At 37.6% G+C, this 15,574-nt stretch overlaps 1 protein-coding gene across 2 annotated transcripts in view; it reads left to right on the top strand.

The window, feature by feature from the left end:
* The first annotated feature begins 14,156 nt into the window (after window positions 1-14,156).
* Window positions 14,157-15,574, top strand: part of LOC126162505 (venom carboxylesterase-6-like) — a 189,550-nt gene continuing 188,132 nt past the window's right edge. For both annotated transcript variants that reach the window (XM_049919052.1, XM_049919054.1), the window contains exon 1: window positions 14,157-14,757. In XM_049919052.1, coding sequence (XP_049775009.1) covers window positions 14,620-14,757 — 138 coding nt within the window. In that variant the 5' untranslated portion in view covers window positions 14,157-14,619. The remainder of the gene's footprint in view (window positions 14,758-15,574) is intronic.

Below are 15,574 nucleotides of genomic sequence, written 5' to 3'. Positions count from 1 at the left end.
CACTTGGTTACACAGGTATATGTATTTTTACGTCATTTTGCACATATAGGACCCACTTGTTTTTGGGGCTATTGCCCTGGAAGCGACAGTAAATCTTCGGATTAGGGCAGAACGACGACGAGAACAAAAAGCCGGACGTTGTTGAGTTCGATCTAAGCTGAAAAGAAGGGACAAAAGCAGGGGATTATATCAACACTGCTTATGAAAGAACTGGGGCTCGAAGTTCGCGTGAATTTCAGAGCTTCGTGAGGATGGACATGGCCTGTTTCGAGAAGCTGCTGTCTATGATATAAGACGGAATTAGCAAGTGTGACACAGTCATGAGGGAGGCTGTCTCACATTCTCGAGAGTAAGAATTAAATCATATGTTTACACGTTTTGTAATTATACTAGCCGAGATGACGAATAAAATACCGGTAAATGCCCCGTTACGTTGCAGGCTGGATATAATACAGTACGTTTCCTGGCAAATGGGGAATCTTTTAAGAGACTGGCGTTTAGCCACAGAATAGCACGGTTGTTGTGGATATACTGCAATTTATAGCACTTTAAAGGACCAATACATAAAGGTGTACTTGTATATATATATATATATATATATATATATATATATATATATATTACTCAGACTTTTGCAGTCCTCGTCTGTCGCACTGGGCCAAACTGCAAGGACCTCACTTTCACTGCCAGTTTCTCTTTTCTAGCATGCTGAAATCAAGCAAGAGATGCAATCAAATCAAACCTGAACTTTCGTAAACTAAGACATTTCGATACAAATCAAAAATCACCGTATAACATTATATGCATATTGCTCAGAAAGAAACGACTTCCGACTACCTTATTATGATACAGTGGGTCATACATACACCTTCCTCGCTGTATGCCTGATTTAAGACAGTTAACGCCTCTTCGCTCCATTTCATTTCTAGAATACGAAGCTATCAATAGGAAAAAAAATCCTTTCACAAACAGCTAGTATAAAAGAGGCTACTGCTAAAAAAGGTTTTTTTCTGCATGTATGAAACCTGCTTACTGAAAAAAACAAAAATGCGGAGGATCTCCAACGCAAAAAATCCCCAACACGAAAATCTGAAATTAGCCACCAGCCGTCTAACAATAACCAAACAACAAGCAGAAAGCACTGTGAACTCCCTCCTGTGCATGCGCTAGTTATCGCTGCCTACTGCGCATGCGCGGATTGACAGCAGTTTAGAACTGCTCTCTATTCTGGCGCGCGGATAATGTGTCTGCTAATTTTCATAGTTTCACCCGTTCTACCGCTAGGCCAGTACTGTTCGCGGCGGATCGTCGTAGGAAGACGGCACATTTTCAGCCTTTCTGCTTATCTCCCTCCATTAACCGCTGGCAGCTCTCACCGACCGGCTTGCCGCGAGTTTACAGGTAAACGGCGAGAATCTCTCTCCTCCATGCTGCACTGTTACCATACGTCTGACAACGAAATTATTCATTCAACTGTCGTTGTTTTACTTTCCTTGTAGCAATATGGTTGTGAATGCGTATCTGTAAATGTTTCATTGAGATTAAAAACAATATTAGGTGACGCAATCAACGTGAAGGGGATTATTTACCACATTTCTAACTTTTTCAATAGTGAGTTTTAAAGCGTGACTCCTACTGTTGACATTTGAAGACACGAGAGCAGACTGCAGAGACATATCGTGTCGGCAAGAGAAATGAAAAGAGAATTGTAAACGAAAATGTCAGAACCTTAGGAAAAGTTGGCTTTTTGCTGCCTGGAAAGCGTCGGAATCGCAAGAAACCTGTAACCCAAACAGATGGTTTTGACAATGATGTGTTAAAGCACTCCATGCTGAATGGTGAACATCCGACATCGCAAAAACATCTTAGAATTATGTATGAGGAAATTGGCTTCAAAAGTAGTGCTTCGTTAATGTAAAGAATTTAAAAATACATTGGTTTCAAATATGTTAAGAAGAGAGCTTAACGTTGAAAGAAGTAACTTAGGTACAGCACGAACCACATCCCTTGTAAAGATACACAGTACGAGAGAAGGAGGAAGTTCAACCTTGACGAAACATGGGTGTATCAAGAAGATCTGCTCGAAAATGAATGCTGGTCCTGACGGTTTTACAGTTCCTGTAAGAATAGGTTCTCGGATAATTAATCTGCGTGCTGGGTCTTCTTCTATTTTTGTTATTGAGAGTAAACTTGTATTTAGCTCTAAGAGATACAAAACTGACTACCATTTGGAAATATACGCTGTCAGTTTCGTGAAGTGGTTCACTGAACAATTCTTGCCATACACTTCCTTCGAAGTCGGTCATTGTAATTACTGTGCCAGTTATCATTCAGCTGTTACAGAGAAAACGCCAAGTACAAACGCCTTGAAAGCGGATATTTTGCCCTGGCTTAAAAATACATTTCACGCAATATAAACAAGACTCGTGCCGAACTCTTGCAGCTCGTTAATTTACGTGTCACGCGACATAACGTACAAACATCACGTGAATGTGATCGCACAGTTTTGCATTTACCCACATATCACCGCCAGTAAAATCCCATGGAATTAATTTGGCCAAAAGTTAAAGGCTAAGTGGGAGAAAGAAAAACGTTCGAGATAACAGACACTGAATCGCTTGTTGCATTAAGAAATAGAAAAATCCCCCTTTCAATGAGGGCATTTTCTGTTCAGAATGCTGAAAAGCTCCAGGAAGAAGATTTTTATAGGGAGGTGAAGATGAATATAAGCCTTGAACGTGTCATCATAAATTTACAATCAAGATGATTTGGACATAGATTCAAATAGCAGTGACGATGGTACAGACTTTGGAACAAAGTTAAGTGATAATATTTCTTACTTTTAGACTCATGGTTTGAAAAAAATACATTTGTGAACATTTCAGTTGCGTACAAAGTATGTGAGAACTTCTTAGGTTTTATTGATTGGGAATTTGTATCCTGTAAAGTAGTCAGACTATAGTATTCAAGGAGAAGTTTGGCTTTCCCAGCGTTTTGTATGCAATAATAACTCGCGAGAATGAGGCCGGATAAATTCGTCAAAAACTTCTATATTTCCACAGGTAAACCCCTATCAGTATCAAGAGACGAACTGGAAAATGCCTTAAAATGACACGGACCTGTCGAGATATCGATGGTTTTCGATGTTATCGGCCAGCATATCTCGAGCAATGCCAAGAAGATGGTCAATCAATAGTTTACTCTCATAATGCTCGTTGACAGCGAAAAATATGACAGTATACTGACCATTTTTACGATAGTGTTTTGTGCATTAGTCTTTTCCGTCAGTAATTCTTTTATACGCCGAGTTGTTACACTTAACTACAGTCAAACACACACACACACACACACACCTATAGATTTTTTTTTAAAAATTATATGAAGTAGAAGCAGTTGTCAAGCAAATATAATGATTTTGGTTTGTACTTGTAGTTAATTTTGTTATGTATTACCTTCACGCTTCCCTGCCGCTCCGCCACTATGAACGGAAGCACCATTCTATGTGACATGTGTTATAATAAGGTTTTATTCTTCGTTCTACACCTTCAATTTTTTTTTCGTTTCAAACGGCTTTCGGATAATCATATTACTTCTGTGGATGTACCACTACTATTATCCATTTCCTAATGACTGAACCCTGACTTCAAGCTCATATTCTGGTCACATCACATGACGGACCTCGATGTGGTATACCTTGCCGGAATCGTGGAAATGTCTACTTTTATTTGGTATATAATTGTTACATTTTAGTTGAAAATGACGTGGCATACCCGGTAATATTTAAGACAAAGCGTACTTTTTCGACCATTTTTTGGCGAGTGCCAAATCTTAGGAGACCTAGAAGTCAGACTGCAATTAGGAGAAAAATTTCTTGTGCACAGTTTAAGGGGAGCCGGAGGTGGTCAAATCCAAAAAATTAAGATTCTTTTTTTTTTTTTTTTTTTTTTTTGCTACCGGAAATTAATTGGAACATTCCTCTTTAATGTAAACTTTGAATTATTGTTCTACTCGCCCTAGAAGAGGAGTTATTACCATTTTCCCCCACGCCTGCAGAGGAAATGGGCGGCCGCTGAATGCATCTAACACCTTCTCGTGACTTCCTGGCGAACTGCTTGGGATTTTCTCGGCCTGTTACGCATACAGCGCCTTATGTTACGCATACAGCGAGTGTGCAAGGGTTGGCTACATTGTTTTCTGTGACAAATGAAGCGCTAAGAGCGCGGAACATCGTCTCTTCGCTGTTTACCGTTTCGAATTAGTTCAGTGTTGCGCCTGTTGTTGGTAGTATTATACTTCTTGTGTAAAGCGTTGTTCTGGTTACGATGCCACGTTTTAGTAACCGTGTATATAAGAAGAGGAAGAACGTAGGGAAAAGAAAATTAACACTAATACCAAGATGCGATGCTACAATTACTGAAACAGTGCGTTCTTCTCCTAAGCAACACATGGCCGGCCATAACCCTGCGACATCTTCTAGCAAGAAGCTGACTGGTGGAAGTGACAGATTTCGTGAATATGTTAGTGACAGTGATGATATTAACGAAGTACTGAATATTGGATTATTATCTTCTGTGCTGAAAGAAAGTGTTCTGTGCAAAATGTGTTCAAGTGTAGGAGTGGGACTAGAGATAACAAAGCACTTTGGTTTAACTTGTGAGATGAAGATAATCTGTGCATGTTGCAAGTATCAAGTGACTTTCTACAATTCACATGCCAGTCTCTTTGGTGAAAATGGACGATCTAAAGTGTTTGACGTGAATGTTCAACTTGTGTATGGTCTTCGATCCATTGGAAAAGGGTCTGCTGCTGGTAAACTGTTTTGTGGTATTATGAACTTGCCATCGCCTCCTAGCAAATTTGAGTACTACTGTGAACTGGTAGGATCCTCTGTTGAAGATGTGGCTTTGAAAACCATGAAGGAAGCAGTGGAGGAATCTGTAGAAATGAATGGTGGCTCTAGGGATTTGGTAGTGGCATTAGATGGTTCCTGGCAAAAGAGGGGTCATAAATCCCTGAATCGGGTTGTAACTGCTACTTGTGGTGATAGTGCAAAAGTGATAGATGTTGCAATATTATCAAAACATTGTAGGTGCAAAAATAAAATCAAAGGAGAGCACAGTGGGACCTGTGAGGCAAATTTTAGTGGATCAAGTGGAGCAATGGAAGTGGATGGAGTGAAACAAATTTTTGAACGTTCAGTTCCCAGATACAACGTTAGGTACAAATACTACCTTGGGGATGGTGACTCCAAAGGTTTCAAGACTATAGAGGAACTGAAACCATATGGAAATGAATTTGTAGTTGAAAAGTTGGAATGCATTGGGCATGTGCAAAAGCATATGGGTGCACAGCTTCGAAGGCTCAAACAAACTTTGGGTTCAAGTAAGCTCAGTGATGGAAAGACAATAGGAAGGAGAGGCAGGCTTACTGATGAGGTGATTGAACGTCTACAGAGATACTATGGGTATGCTATAAGGCAAAATACTAGTGATGTTAGCGACATGTGAAAAGCAGTGTGGGCATTGTTCCTTCATACTGCCTCTTCCAATAAATACCCTCAACACAGCCTGTGCCCAAAAGATTCCTGGTGCAAATATAATGCAAAAAAGGACTATGATCACAAACATGGTTTGCCAGCAGCTGTGATAAATGCAATAAAACCAATTTTTCATGACTTAGTACAGCCAGAATTGTTACACAAATATCTACATGGAAAGACGCAGAATCCTAATGAGAGCGTAAACAATTTGTTTTGGAAACTGATTCCTAAAAGGGTGTTTGTAAGCATAAAAACAATGCACTTTGTCATTTATGATGCAATAGCAACCTACAACCAAGGGAACAGTGTGAAGTGTGAAGTTCTGAAGGCATTAGGATTTACAGCTGGGGTGAACACTGTACGAGCACTAAGAAATATTGACAGAGAAAGGATAAGAGGAGCAGAAAGAAGAGAAAGGCATATGAAGTATGATGCAACAACAGGCCAGAAAACAAGACAGAAGAGGAAGCTTTTGGAGGATGAAGAAGAAGACCCTGATAATCCATCCTATAGTGCAGGAATGTATTGAGAAACTTTGATAGCCATTTCCCGTAAATTAGAATTTTTCGAATATAAGGAACATTTCCTCAAAATCCACTCAAGCTAGAGAGATGAAATTTATATACAGCACTCCTAGTGGTCAAACTTACATTGTAACACAGCCATTTGGCAATATGTTCAGTTGTTTCATTCAGTTTAATTATAAAACAATTATTTGTAAAAAAAAATTTGGGTCATTAATAAAAAAAATAATTGGAAGGAAACTTGAAAATATACTCCAAAATCCCTCTGTCATAACTGCAATACTAAACCACTCTATATGTAAAAAAAAATCAAATTTTTCTATTTGGTAGTTTATTCATGAATGTTTCTCAGTGATTTTAACATGGGCAGCATAGGCACCTCTGGCTCCCCTTAAAGATACTACTATACTCAACTTCCTGGCGAATTATCGTTGCTTTCCACTTATTCATTTTGGCCTAATAATAGTGGCCATAGATTGTCGCATATTAACAAGACGAAAAGTGTAATACAAGCTCTGTTGTTGACTTTCACAGCTGTTATGTTTGTACGCACGTAAATCTACATAAAGCACTAATATCACATATTTATTTATTTTTATTTTGCGCTTCCTTGCGCCGCTTGCTCGCTAGTGCTGTGTTGCCTGACCTCTGAATAGTATTTCCACTTCATTATTGCAGTGTTTGATCGCAGGTTCCCGTCAGATAAGAAACAATAGTTCTCCCATTCGTTGTCATGCATTTGTGTGGGACAGTCCTCATAACATAAATTAGTTGCCTTGTATTTGTATGAAACCAATGCATCATTTACGGAATTGTGAGAAGTCCATGGTGATCAGTGCGCGTGCTGACTGTGAGGCAAAAAAAAAAAAAAAATATATATATATATATATATATATATATATATATATATGTGTGTATATATATATATATATATATATATATATATATATATATATATATATATATATATAAAGAGTGCAAGCAGTTTCGTATCAGAGCCAGTAAAGAAAACTTCTCAGTGTCTCGCTATTAGAGAAAGTACAGTGAAGCGTATTTCGAGAGAATATAGAGAACCTTCATGTCTTGTATTATTAAAAAAGAGGCGACAAGTGTTTGTATTGAGTCATAAGAAGAAGATTCCACGACTTCTGTATGGAAAAGCAGTTTCCAAGAATGCCAGCCATGTTGGAAAGTTGAGGACTGGAGTGAAGAATTTCCTGATTTAAGTGAAACAACACTTTGGCATGCTGTTCAAAAGTTCAGCTTCAGATACAAAAAGTTCAACAAAAAACCTACGCTCATGGAAAATCACCAAGTAAGAAGGAAAAGAGACAAGTTCTTAAGGAAATATGACACCTGCACAACAATGGATGGACTATTGATTTCACTGATGAGAGTTGGTGTGGTGTAAATCATTCCAGAAAGCCTGGTTGGCAGGAACAAAAAAATCCCTTGTGCATCAGAAAAGGTATATGATTATCAAAAAGGTGTTCAATAGTGGAATGGCTGGATAGGAGGAATTAAAACACCGTCTGGTTCTGGAAAAAGGATTGTAATGTGCCACATTGGGAACGAAGATGGGTTTGGCAAAATACTGGCTTTTGTTTTATTTGCCAAAAAGCAGGTGCAGATTATCATTCTAAATGAATGCCAGACACTATGAAGAGTAGTTTAGGAGCATTCTCTAAAAATTACCAAACTGATTTACGATTGTTTTGGATCTGGCTCCACATCACACGATGATAAATCTCGTTTCATGAAATCCATCTACGAAATGGAGAAAGGAGTCTATTGCTGAATGGATAGAAAGCAATAATGTAGAGCTTCCATCTAACACAACATTATATAAGGAATTTACTAAAGCTGGCCTAGTGGAACACGCGCGAAGTCACTTCAGGGCACAGGAATACATTTTGGAAATTTTTTGCGATCAGTGGAAAAGGTAATTAAACTTCTGTGATTCCCTGTAGTGCAGTGCGAATTGGACGCCATTGATCTTGTTTGGGCATTTGTCAAGAACAAGGCAGCAAAAGGAGAACAAAAAATTTAAAATAAATGATACCTTACAGTTGTGTCACCCCGCTATTGAAAGTGTTCCCCAAAGTGTCTGGAGAAATTCATTTACACAAACTTGAAAACAGTTATGCACAAACTACCCACTTTCTTGAGATTGTAATAGAACCGTTGCTGATTCAAGTAGACAAACGCCATTAATGTAGGTATAATTTCAGTCATAATTATGTCCTGCAAAATTTATATTTTTTTCATTTACTGTTGAAACATGCTATACTAATGTTCATTTATTGTGAGCTGTGTGCATTTCTCATATTATTCCTCTTTACTTGCAACAAAAACTGAATACGGCGATGCAGTTTTGGAATGCGACTATGAAGTTGCCACTCTTCGCTGATGAACAGGCGCTTACAGCGCATTATAACAGTGACTACGCGCTTCTGTGACAAGTTGACAAGTACGCTCCACCACAGCCTTGCATATGTTATAGTGGAATTGGAAGTTAAGGGAAAGTACACCATCACTGATGATAGTGCACCTTCACTGGCCCATTTAGTGAAAGTGTCTAGTTCTTTTTTTTTCAGTTTATGGTAAGCTCTCACTGATCATTTTATTGATGGTGTACATCCACTAGAGAAAGTTTACCTTCCCTAATCTTCCACTTCCACTATAACATGTATATTGCAGCTAATAACACGACTGCTTTACAAGCTTTTAACTAACAAATATGAGCAGCATTCTAGAGTAAAGACATATGATGTAACCAACAAAAGTTTAAGCTTAACACCAGTGCCTTCTCCATCGCAGTAGCTACAATGATAAGCTCAACCCAGCATCTTGCGTTTGACACTATAGTGATGAAACAAGTTATCATAAAATAATGGAAATCCACCTTTAACCCTCGCATGGTATCAGCTACGGAAAAAACATATGTATGCCTGGGGTCCTTTTTGACCCTAAAGTGATTCAAGCAACTTTATGGTGAAGAAAATTGAAATATTTGCACAAAAGTAATTATAATTTATTGAAAAACAAATGCACGATGTTGAAATTACAACTCCATAGTTTCTTAATATAATTAAGTTACATGTAAGTTGTAATTATTTACTACATTTGTTTGAAATATGAAAACATATTTTGTGTAGTTTGTTTAGTTCCAAAAATTGTTTTAACAGAAAATATTTATAATACACACACTATGTAATCATACTGTAATTCATTACTATTATTTATAATATCATTTACATTGAATTTTATTAGAAATACTCTGCTACTCACTCTCTGTGTCATATGACAAACAACCATTACACAACACACTCATCCTAGAATGTTCTTTACAAATAAACTTGTGACACCCATCACATTGTTGATGACACTTACTTGTCCTTTGACCTCGGGCAGGAATCACACCATTTTCTTTTCAGATTTGGAACGTCGTTATCCTGTTGTTTTTTGTTTAGAAGATCCTTGAAGCCTGAAGATATTACTGCTGAATGAATCTGTAGTGTTCTGCACTGGGTGACAGGATTTGTCATTCAATGTAAGGTTTTGCTAGTTTTTTCCTAGTGCTGAGAGGAATTCTCTTCTTGCTTTTTTACTTCTCATATCATATAAAAAATTGCAATACAGAACATAAGCATTGAGACGAGCTAAATCTAGTATATCAAAAGATACAGCAAGTAGCCACCTTTTTGTTCCATGTTTCACTGAATAATAACTAGCCATCTTATCAACTGTATCAACTCCTGACATTGTTGAACTGTAGAACATTATTATTTCAGGTTTTTTGTGCTCATGCTCACTTTCATCAAATGTTTGGGGTGGAGTAGACAGGAAAATGACTGATTCATTTTGTGTAGGAACATATGAAGATAAAACAGTATTCTGTGAATAACCAAAAATGGTCAATAATGGAAGCCTCTGTTTTGATAATGGAAGCCTCTGTTTTGATAATGGAAGCCTCTGTTTTCATGGCAACATTTCTTTTGCTATCTCATTTTCGGTTGGCCCAAAGAGTTCCCACAAGTGTCAATTTATTAGCAAGAAGTTCTTGTCCCAAATCAACACTTGTAAAAAAGTTATCAGTGGTTATGTTCCTACCACTTCTTTTCAGGTGATCAACTAAATTATGTACCACTCGTTTCCCTTGATTTATTTCCCTCCCTTCAGCAGATTTCCTTGTATACACTTCTGCATTTATGACATAATTGGTCTCACAATCTACAGCAGTTCACGCTTTTAGCGCATACTTTCCAGGTTTTGATACAGTCTGTCCTTGTCTGTAATTGTGGTCTAAGGTGACGTGGAATGTGCGCAGTTTCACATATTACATTCCTTGACACTTGATTGCGAACATCAGGTGCTACAGTGTTGTATGTTATCTGTCCACTTCTAGACACAAAAGTAGGTACACTCGTTATCTAAATACCATTCTCATCTTCTTCACAGTTACTCATATCCACTTCATCTCCGACCTATATATCTTCCTCTATTATATCTCCATCAGCATCACTGTCATCCTCGTTTTCAAAAATTGATTCATTACCACTATCACTCTTCTGTAAATCTGTCAAAGCCTGATCGAGACTGTAGCCCTTTGCAAAACGTATATCACCATCCATGACGAATAAGCTATAACACCACATCTACTTTCCACAAAACTCAATTCCAAACTGTGAATTTGCCATAACAAAATGCGGATGAATGTATTTTCTATTCATTATATACAACAATATACAAATGAATGTCGATTTATAAGGAGCGTTGTTACCAAGATTTAGTTTCGTAACAAAACTTATGTTGTTGTTGTTGTGGTCTTCAGTCCTGAGACTGGATTGATGCAGCTCTCCATGCTACTCTATCCTGTGCAACCTTCTTCATCTCCCAGTACGTACTGCAACCTACATCCGTCTGAAACTGCTTAGTGTATTCATCTCTTGGTCTCCCTCTACGATTTTTACCCTCCACGCTGCCCTTCAATACTAAACTGGTGATCCCTTGATGCCTCAGAGCATGTCCTACCAACCGATCCCTTCTTCTAGTCAAGTTGTGCCACAAACTTCTCTTCTCCCCAATGCTATTCAATACTTCCTCATTGGTTATGTGATCTACCCATCTAATCTTCAGCATTCTTCTGTAGCACCACATTTAGAAAGCTTCTATTCTCTCCTTGTCCAAACTATTTATCGTTCATGTTTCACTTCCATACATGGCTACACTCCATACAAATACTTTCAGAAACGACTTGCTGACACTTAAATCCATACTCAATGTTAACAAATTTCTCTTCTTCAGAAATGCTTTCCTTGCCATTGCCAGTCTACATTTTATATCCTCTCTACTTCGACCATAGTCAGTTACTTTGCTCCCCAAATAGCAAAACTCCTTTGCTACTTTAAGTGTCTCATTTCCTAATCTAATTCCCTCAGCACCACCCAACTTAATTCGACTACATTCCATTATCCTTGTTTTGCTTTTGTTAATGTTCATCTTATATCCTCCTCCCAAGACACTATCCATTCCGTTCAACTGCTCTTCCAAGTCCTTTGCTGTCTCTCAGAGAATTACAATGTCATCGGCGAACCTCAAAGTTTTTATTTCTTCTCCATGGATTTTAATACCTACTCCAAATTTTTCTTTTGTTTCCTTCACTGCTTGCTCAATATAGAGATTGAATAACATCGGGGAGATGCTACAACCCTGTCTCACTCCTTTCCCAACCATTGCTTCCCTTTGATGTCCCTCGACTCTTATAACTGCCATCTGGTTTCTGTACAAATTGTAAATAACTTTTCGCTCCCTGTATTTTACCCCTGCCACCTTCAGAATTTGAAGGAGAGTATTCCAGTCAAAAGCTTTCTCTAAGTCTACAAATGCTAGAAACGTAGGTTTGCCTTTCCTTAATCTAGCTTCTAAGATAAGTCGTAAGGTCAGTATTGCCTCACGGGTTCCGATATTTCCACGGAATCCAAACGGATCGTCCCCGAGGTCGGCTTCTACTAGTTTTCCATTCGTCTGTAAAGAATTCGCTTCAGTATTTTGCATGCGTGACTTATTAAACTGATAGTTCGGTAATTTTCACATCTATCAACACCTGCTTTCTTTGGGATTGGAATTATTATATTCTTCTTGAAGTCTGAGGGAATTTCGCCTGTCTCATACATCTTGCTCACCAGATGGTAGAGTTTTGTCAGGACTGGCTCTCCCAAGGCTGTCAATAGTTCTAATGGAATGTTGTCTACTCCCAGAGCTTTGTTTTGGCTCAGGTCTTTTAGTGCTCTGTCAAACTCTTCACGTAGTATCATATCTCCCATTTCATCTTCATCTACATCCTCTTCCATTTCCATAATATTGTCCTCAAGTACATCGCCCTTGTATAGACCCTCTATATACTCCTTCCACCTTTCTGCTTTCCCTTCTTTGCTTAGAACTGAGTTTCCATCTGAGCTCCTGATATTCATACAAGTGGTTCTCTTTTCTCCAAAGGTCTCTTAAATTTTCCTGTAAGCAGTGTCTATCTTACCCCTAGTGAGATAAGCCTCTACATCCTTACATTTGTCCTCTAGCCATCCCTGCTTAGCCATTTTGCACTTCCTGTCAATCTCAGTTTTAAGACGTTTGTATTCCTTTTTGCCAGCTTCATTTACTGCATTTTTATATTTTCTCCTTTAATCAATTAAATTCAATATTTCTTCTGTTACTCAAGGATTTCTACTAGCCCTCGTCTTTTTACCTACTTATTCCTCTGCTGCCTTCACCACTTCATCCCTCAAAGGTATCCATTCTTCTTCTACTGTATTTCTTTCCCCCATTCCTGTCAATTGTTCCCTTGTGCTCTCCCTGAAACTTTGTACAACCTCTGGTTTAGTCAGTTTATCCAGATCCCACATCCTGAAATTCCCACCTTTTTGCAGTTTCTTCAGTTTTAATCTACAGTTCATAACCAATAGATTGTGGTCAGAGTCCACATCTGCCTCTGGAAATGTCTTACAATTTAAAACCTGGTTCCTAAATCTTTGTCTTACCATTATATAATCTATCTGAAACCTGTCAGTATCTCCAGGCTTCTTCCATGTATACAATCTTCTTTTATGATTCTTGAACCAAGTGTTAATTATGATTAAGTTGTGCTCTTTGCACACTTATATAACACTGAAAATCACATATTGTATACCTGGGGTATTTTCTGAATCCACAGCAAAAATTTCAAATTGTTGAACAACGAACTGTGATATAATGATAAATATTTTACCCAGTTATAATAAAAAGTCCGAGAATAATATATCTGGAGGATGAGTAGTCTACGGCCACATTAAAACTGTGTATTTGTTATTAAACGAGCCTTAGGGTCTGAAAATACTCCAGACATCATGTGAAGGTTAAATAGAAAAGTGTTCTATCTTTACACTGTGCATAGTAGGAAGTTTTTCTTCCAATTAATAATTTTTATTTATTTAATAATTTTTATTTGTCCTTAAAGCTGACACTCGTCGAAAAGTGCTAGAAAATGCACGGTTTCTCGTAGGTATAACCTCGTGTATCGCCCCCATTTCAGCTAAGATGTAGTATTCATACACTAAATAAAAGTTGACATATTTCAACGATTCCTACAAGAGTTAACATATCGATGTTCGTAACGCAATGTGACCAGAACATGAGCTTAAAGCCAGGGGTCAAACATTATGAAAAGGATAGCAGTAATTACTATCTTACGTTTTAGATTATGACGCTTTGAATGAAACGGATAGCATTAATTACTGTCTAACGTTTTGGATTATGACGCTTTGAATTTGCCTAAAACATGTTTTCGAGATACTGAAAATATTAAGCTGCGCGTTGGATTTTACAAGTTATTTCATTTTAATCCGCAGCGTTTCACAATAGCTCGAAATCCAAGTATTAATGATAAACACATTAGCTGGAAGGAAATTTACGAAGCATAATCGTTTTTAATAACATAAGCGCTACTGAGAACAAATTCTGCCAACAATAAGACAATAATCGTGCCTCATAAATTAAAGGGAAACAATTTGAATATGGCGCTTCAATCTCTGACCACTAGCTTTCGCAAACTACGATCAGCTGATAGAAGCGTGTGTAAATTGTGCAGCACAGCTGATCACTGCAGTTACTAAATCAAGGAGTTAGAACCTTTTATTTGCTTGGATAAATTCTTGTTGACGTCTCTTAGTAAAATAACCATATCATTTTTGTAAAAGGAATTTTTATCATAACAAAGTCAATGAAGCATTAATTTGTTTGTATTCACAACTTAGTTGAAACCGAAATATCGCTGCGTTTGAGCCGGTGCTTGTTTTGGGATTTTGTAAGTTGTTTTGCGGAGAGGTAGTGTTTCCAAACGGCTGTGTTGACGCATTATAACTGTCTTCGGTATAATGATGGTTACGAACTAGAGACACAAAATAACATATCCTGTACGATCCCCTAAATTTTTATATAAAACTGACAGAAAATTTCGTTCGTTGACCTCTTCTCGAAATTTATCTTTTAGAACAGTTTTTTGCGTGCGTACAAGTTTCCAGTATGAATGAATTTGTGACAGTCAAAACGTCTGAAGGTATATTAAGAGGAAAATTGGCGAAAACTTCATCGGGGATCATGTATTATAGCTTCCAAGGAATTCCTTATGCGAAACCCCCCGTAGGACCGCTGCGTTTCAAGGTACAGTTTTATTTTTGTATGGTAACTTCATTAGTATACAGCAGATGCATCTAAAATAAATTGAACCACCATAATGTATAAAAAAAGTACCCAAAATGATTCTCGTATAGCGTGAGAATTTCCAACAGCAACTAAGTACATTCAGTAAAGATCAGACTTTTAAGTCTATAAAATTAGTAAGACAGACTTTAAAAAATAATGAAACAAATTAATGTAGGTAGTGTGTCTGAAACATGCGTGAACAGTTCCTCTGGAAGGTACTACAAACAAAAAACAGAACTGGGAGTAGATCTTAGTTCAGACTATAGTTTTGACTTCTCTGAACTGTTCAGCTCAATGAACACACCAAGTGTGTGTACAAAATTCCATTTCTGAAATATTCATTATGCCATGGTTAAAATGTTGCAATTTATATATCTCTTCTTTCATAGATGAGAGTTCTATACCATCATTAAGTGAACTTTGTGGAGTTTAGACAACAACTGGTGGGAGGCTAAAGTTTTGATTCAGTTCTTAAGGTCCACATGGGAAAGCACTGTCTGCAAAATACAAAGGAAAATGTCTGAGCCTCATCACAGCACAACACTGAAATCTTATCTCAAACCTCCAGAAAATGAAATACAACTTTTATTTTTGACATGAAGCAGAGGGGGAACAGCTATTTAAAAATTGCAAAATGAAAACTGGTAAAATACTTAACACAAACATCAATGAAAAGTCAAACATTGACTCATTTGCTTGAGAAACCTAATTATTTTCATTGTTAGATGTAGATATGGGAAAGTAGAAGAAATTGTACAGACAGTTGTGGGAAGGG

The sequence above is a fragment of the Schistocerca cancellata genome, chromosome 2 (assembly GCF_023864275.1).
Source record: "Schistocerca cancellata isolate TAMUIC-IGC-003103 chromosome 2, iqSchCanc2.1, whole genome shotgun sequence".
Lineage (NCBI taxonomy): Eukaryota > Metazoa > Arthropoda > Insecta > Orthoptera > Acrididae > Schistocerca > Schistocerca cancellata.
Note: the sequence above shows the minus strand (reverse complement) of the source record. Positions and strands in the feature narration are given on the sequence as shown.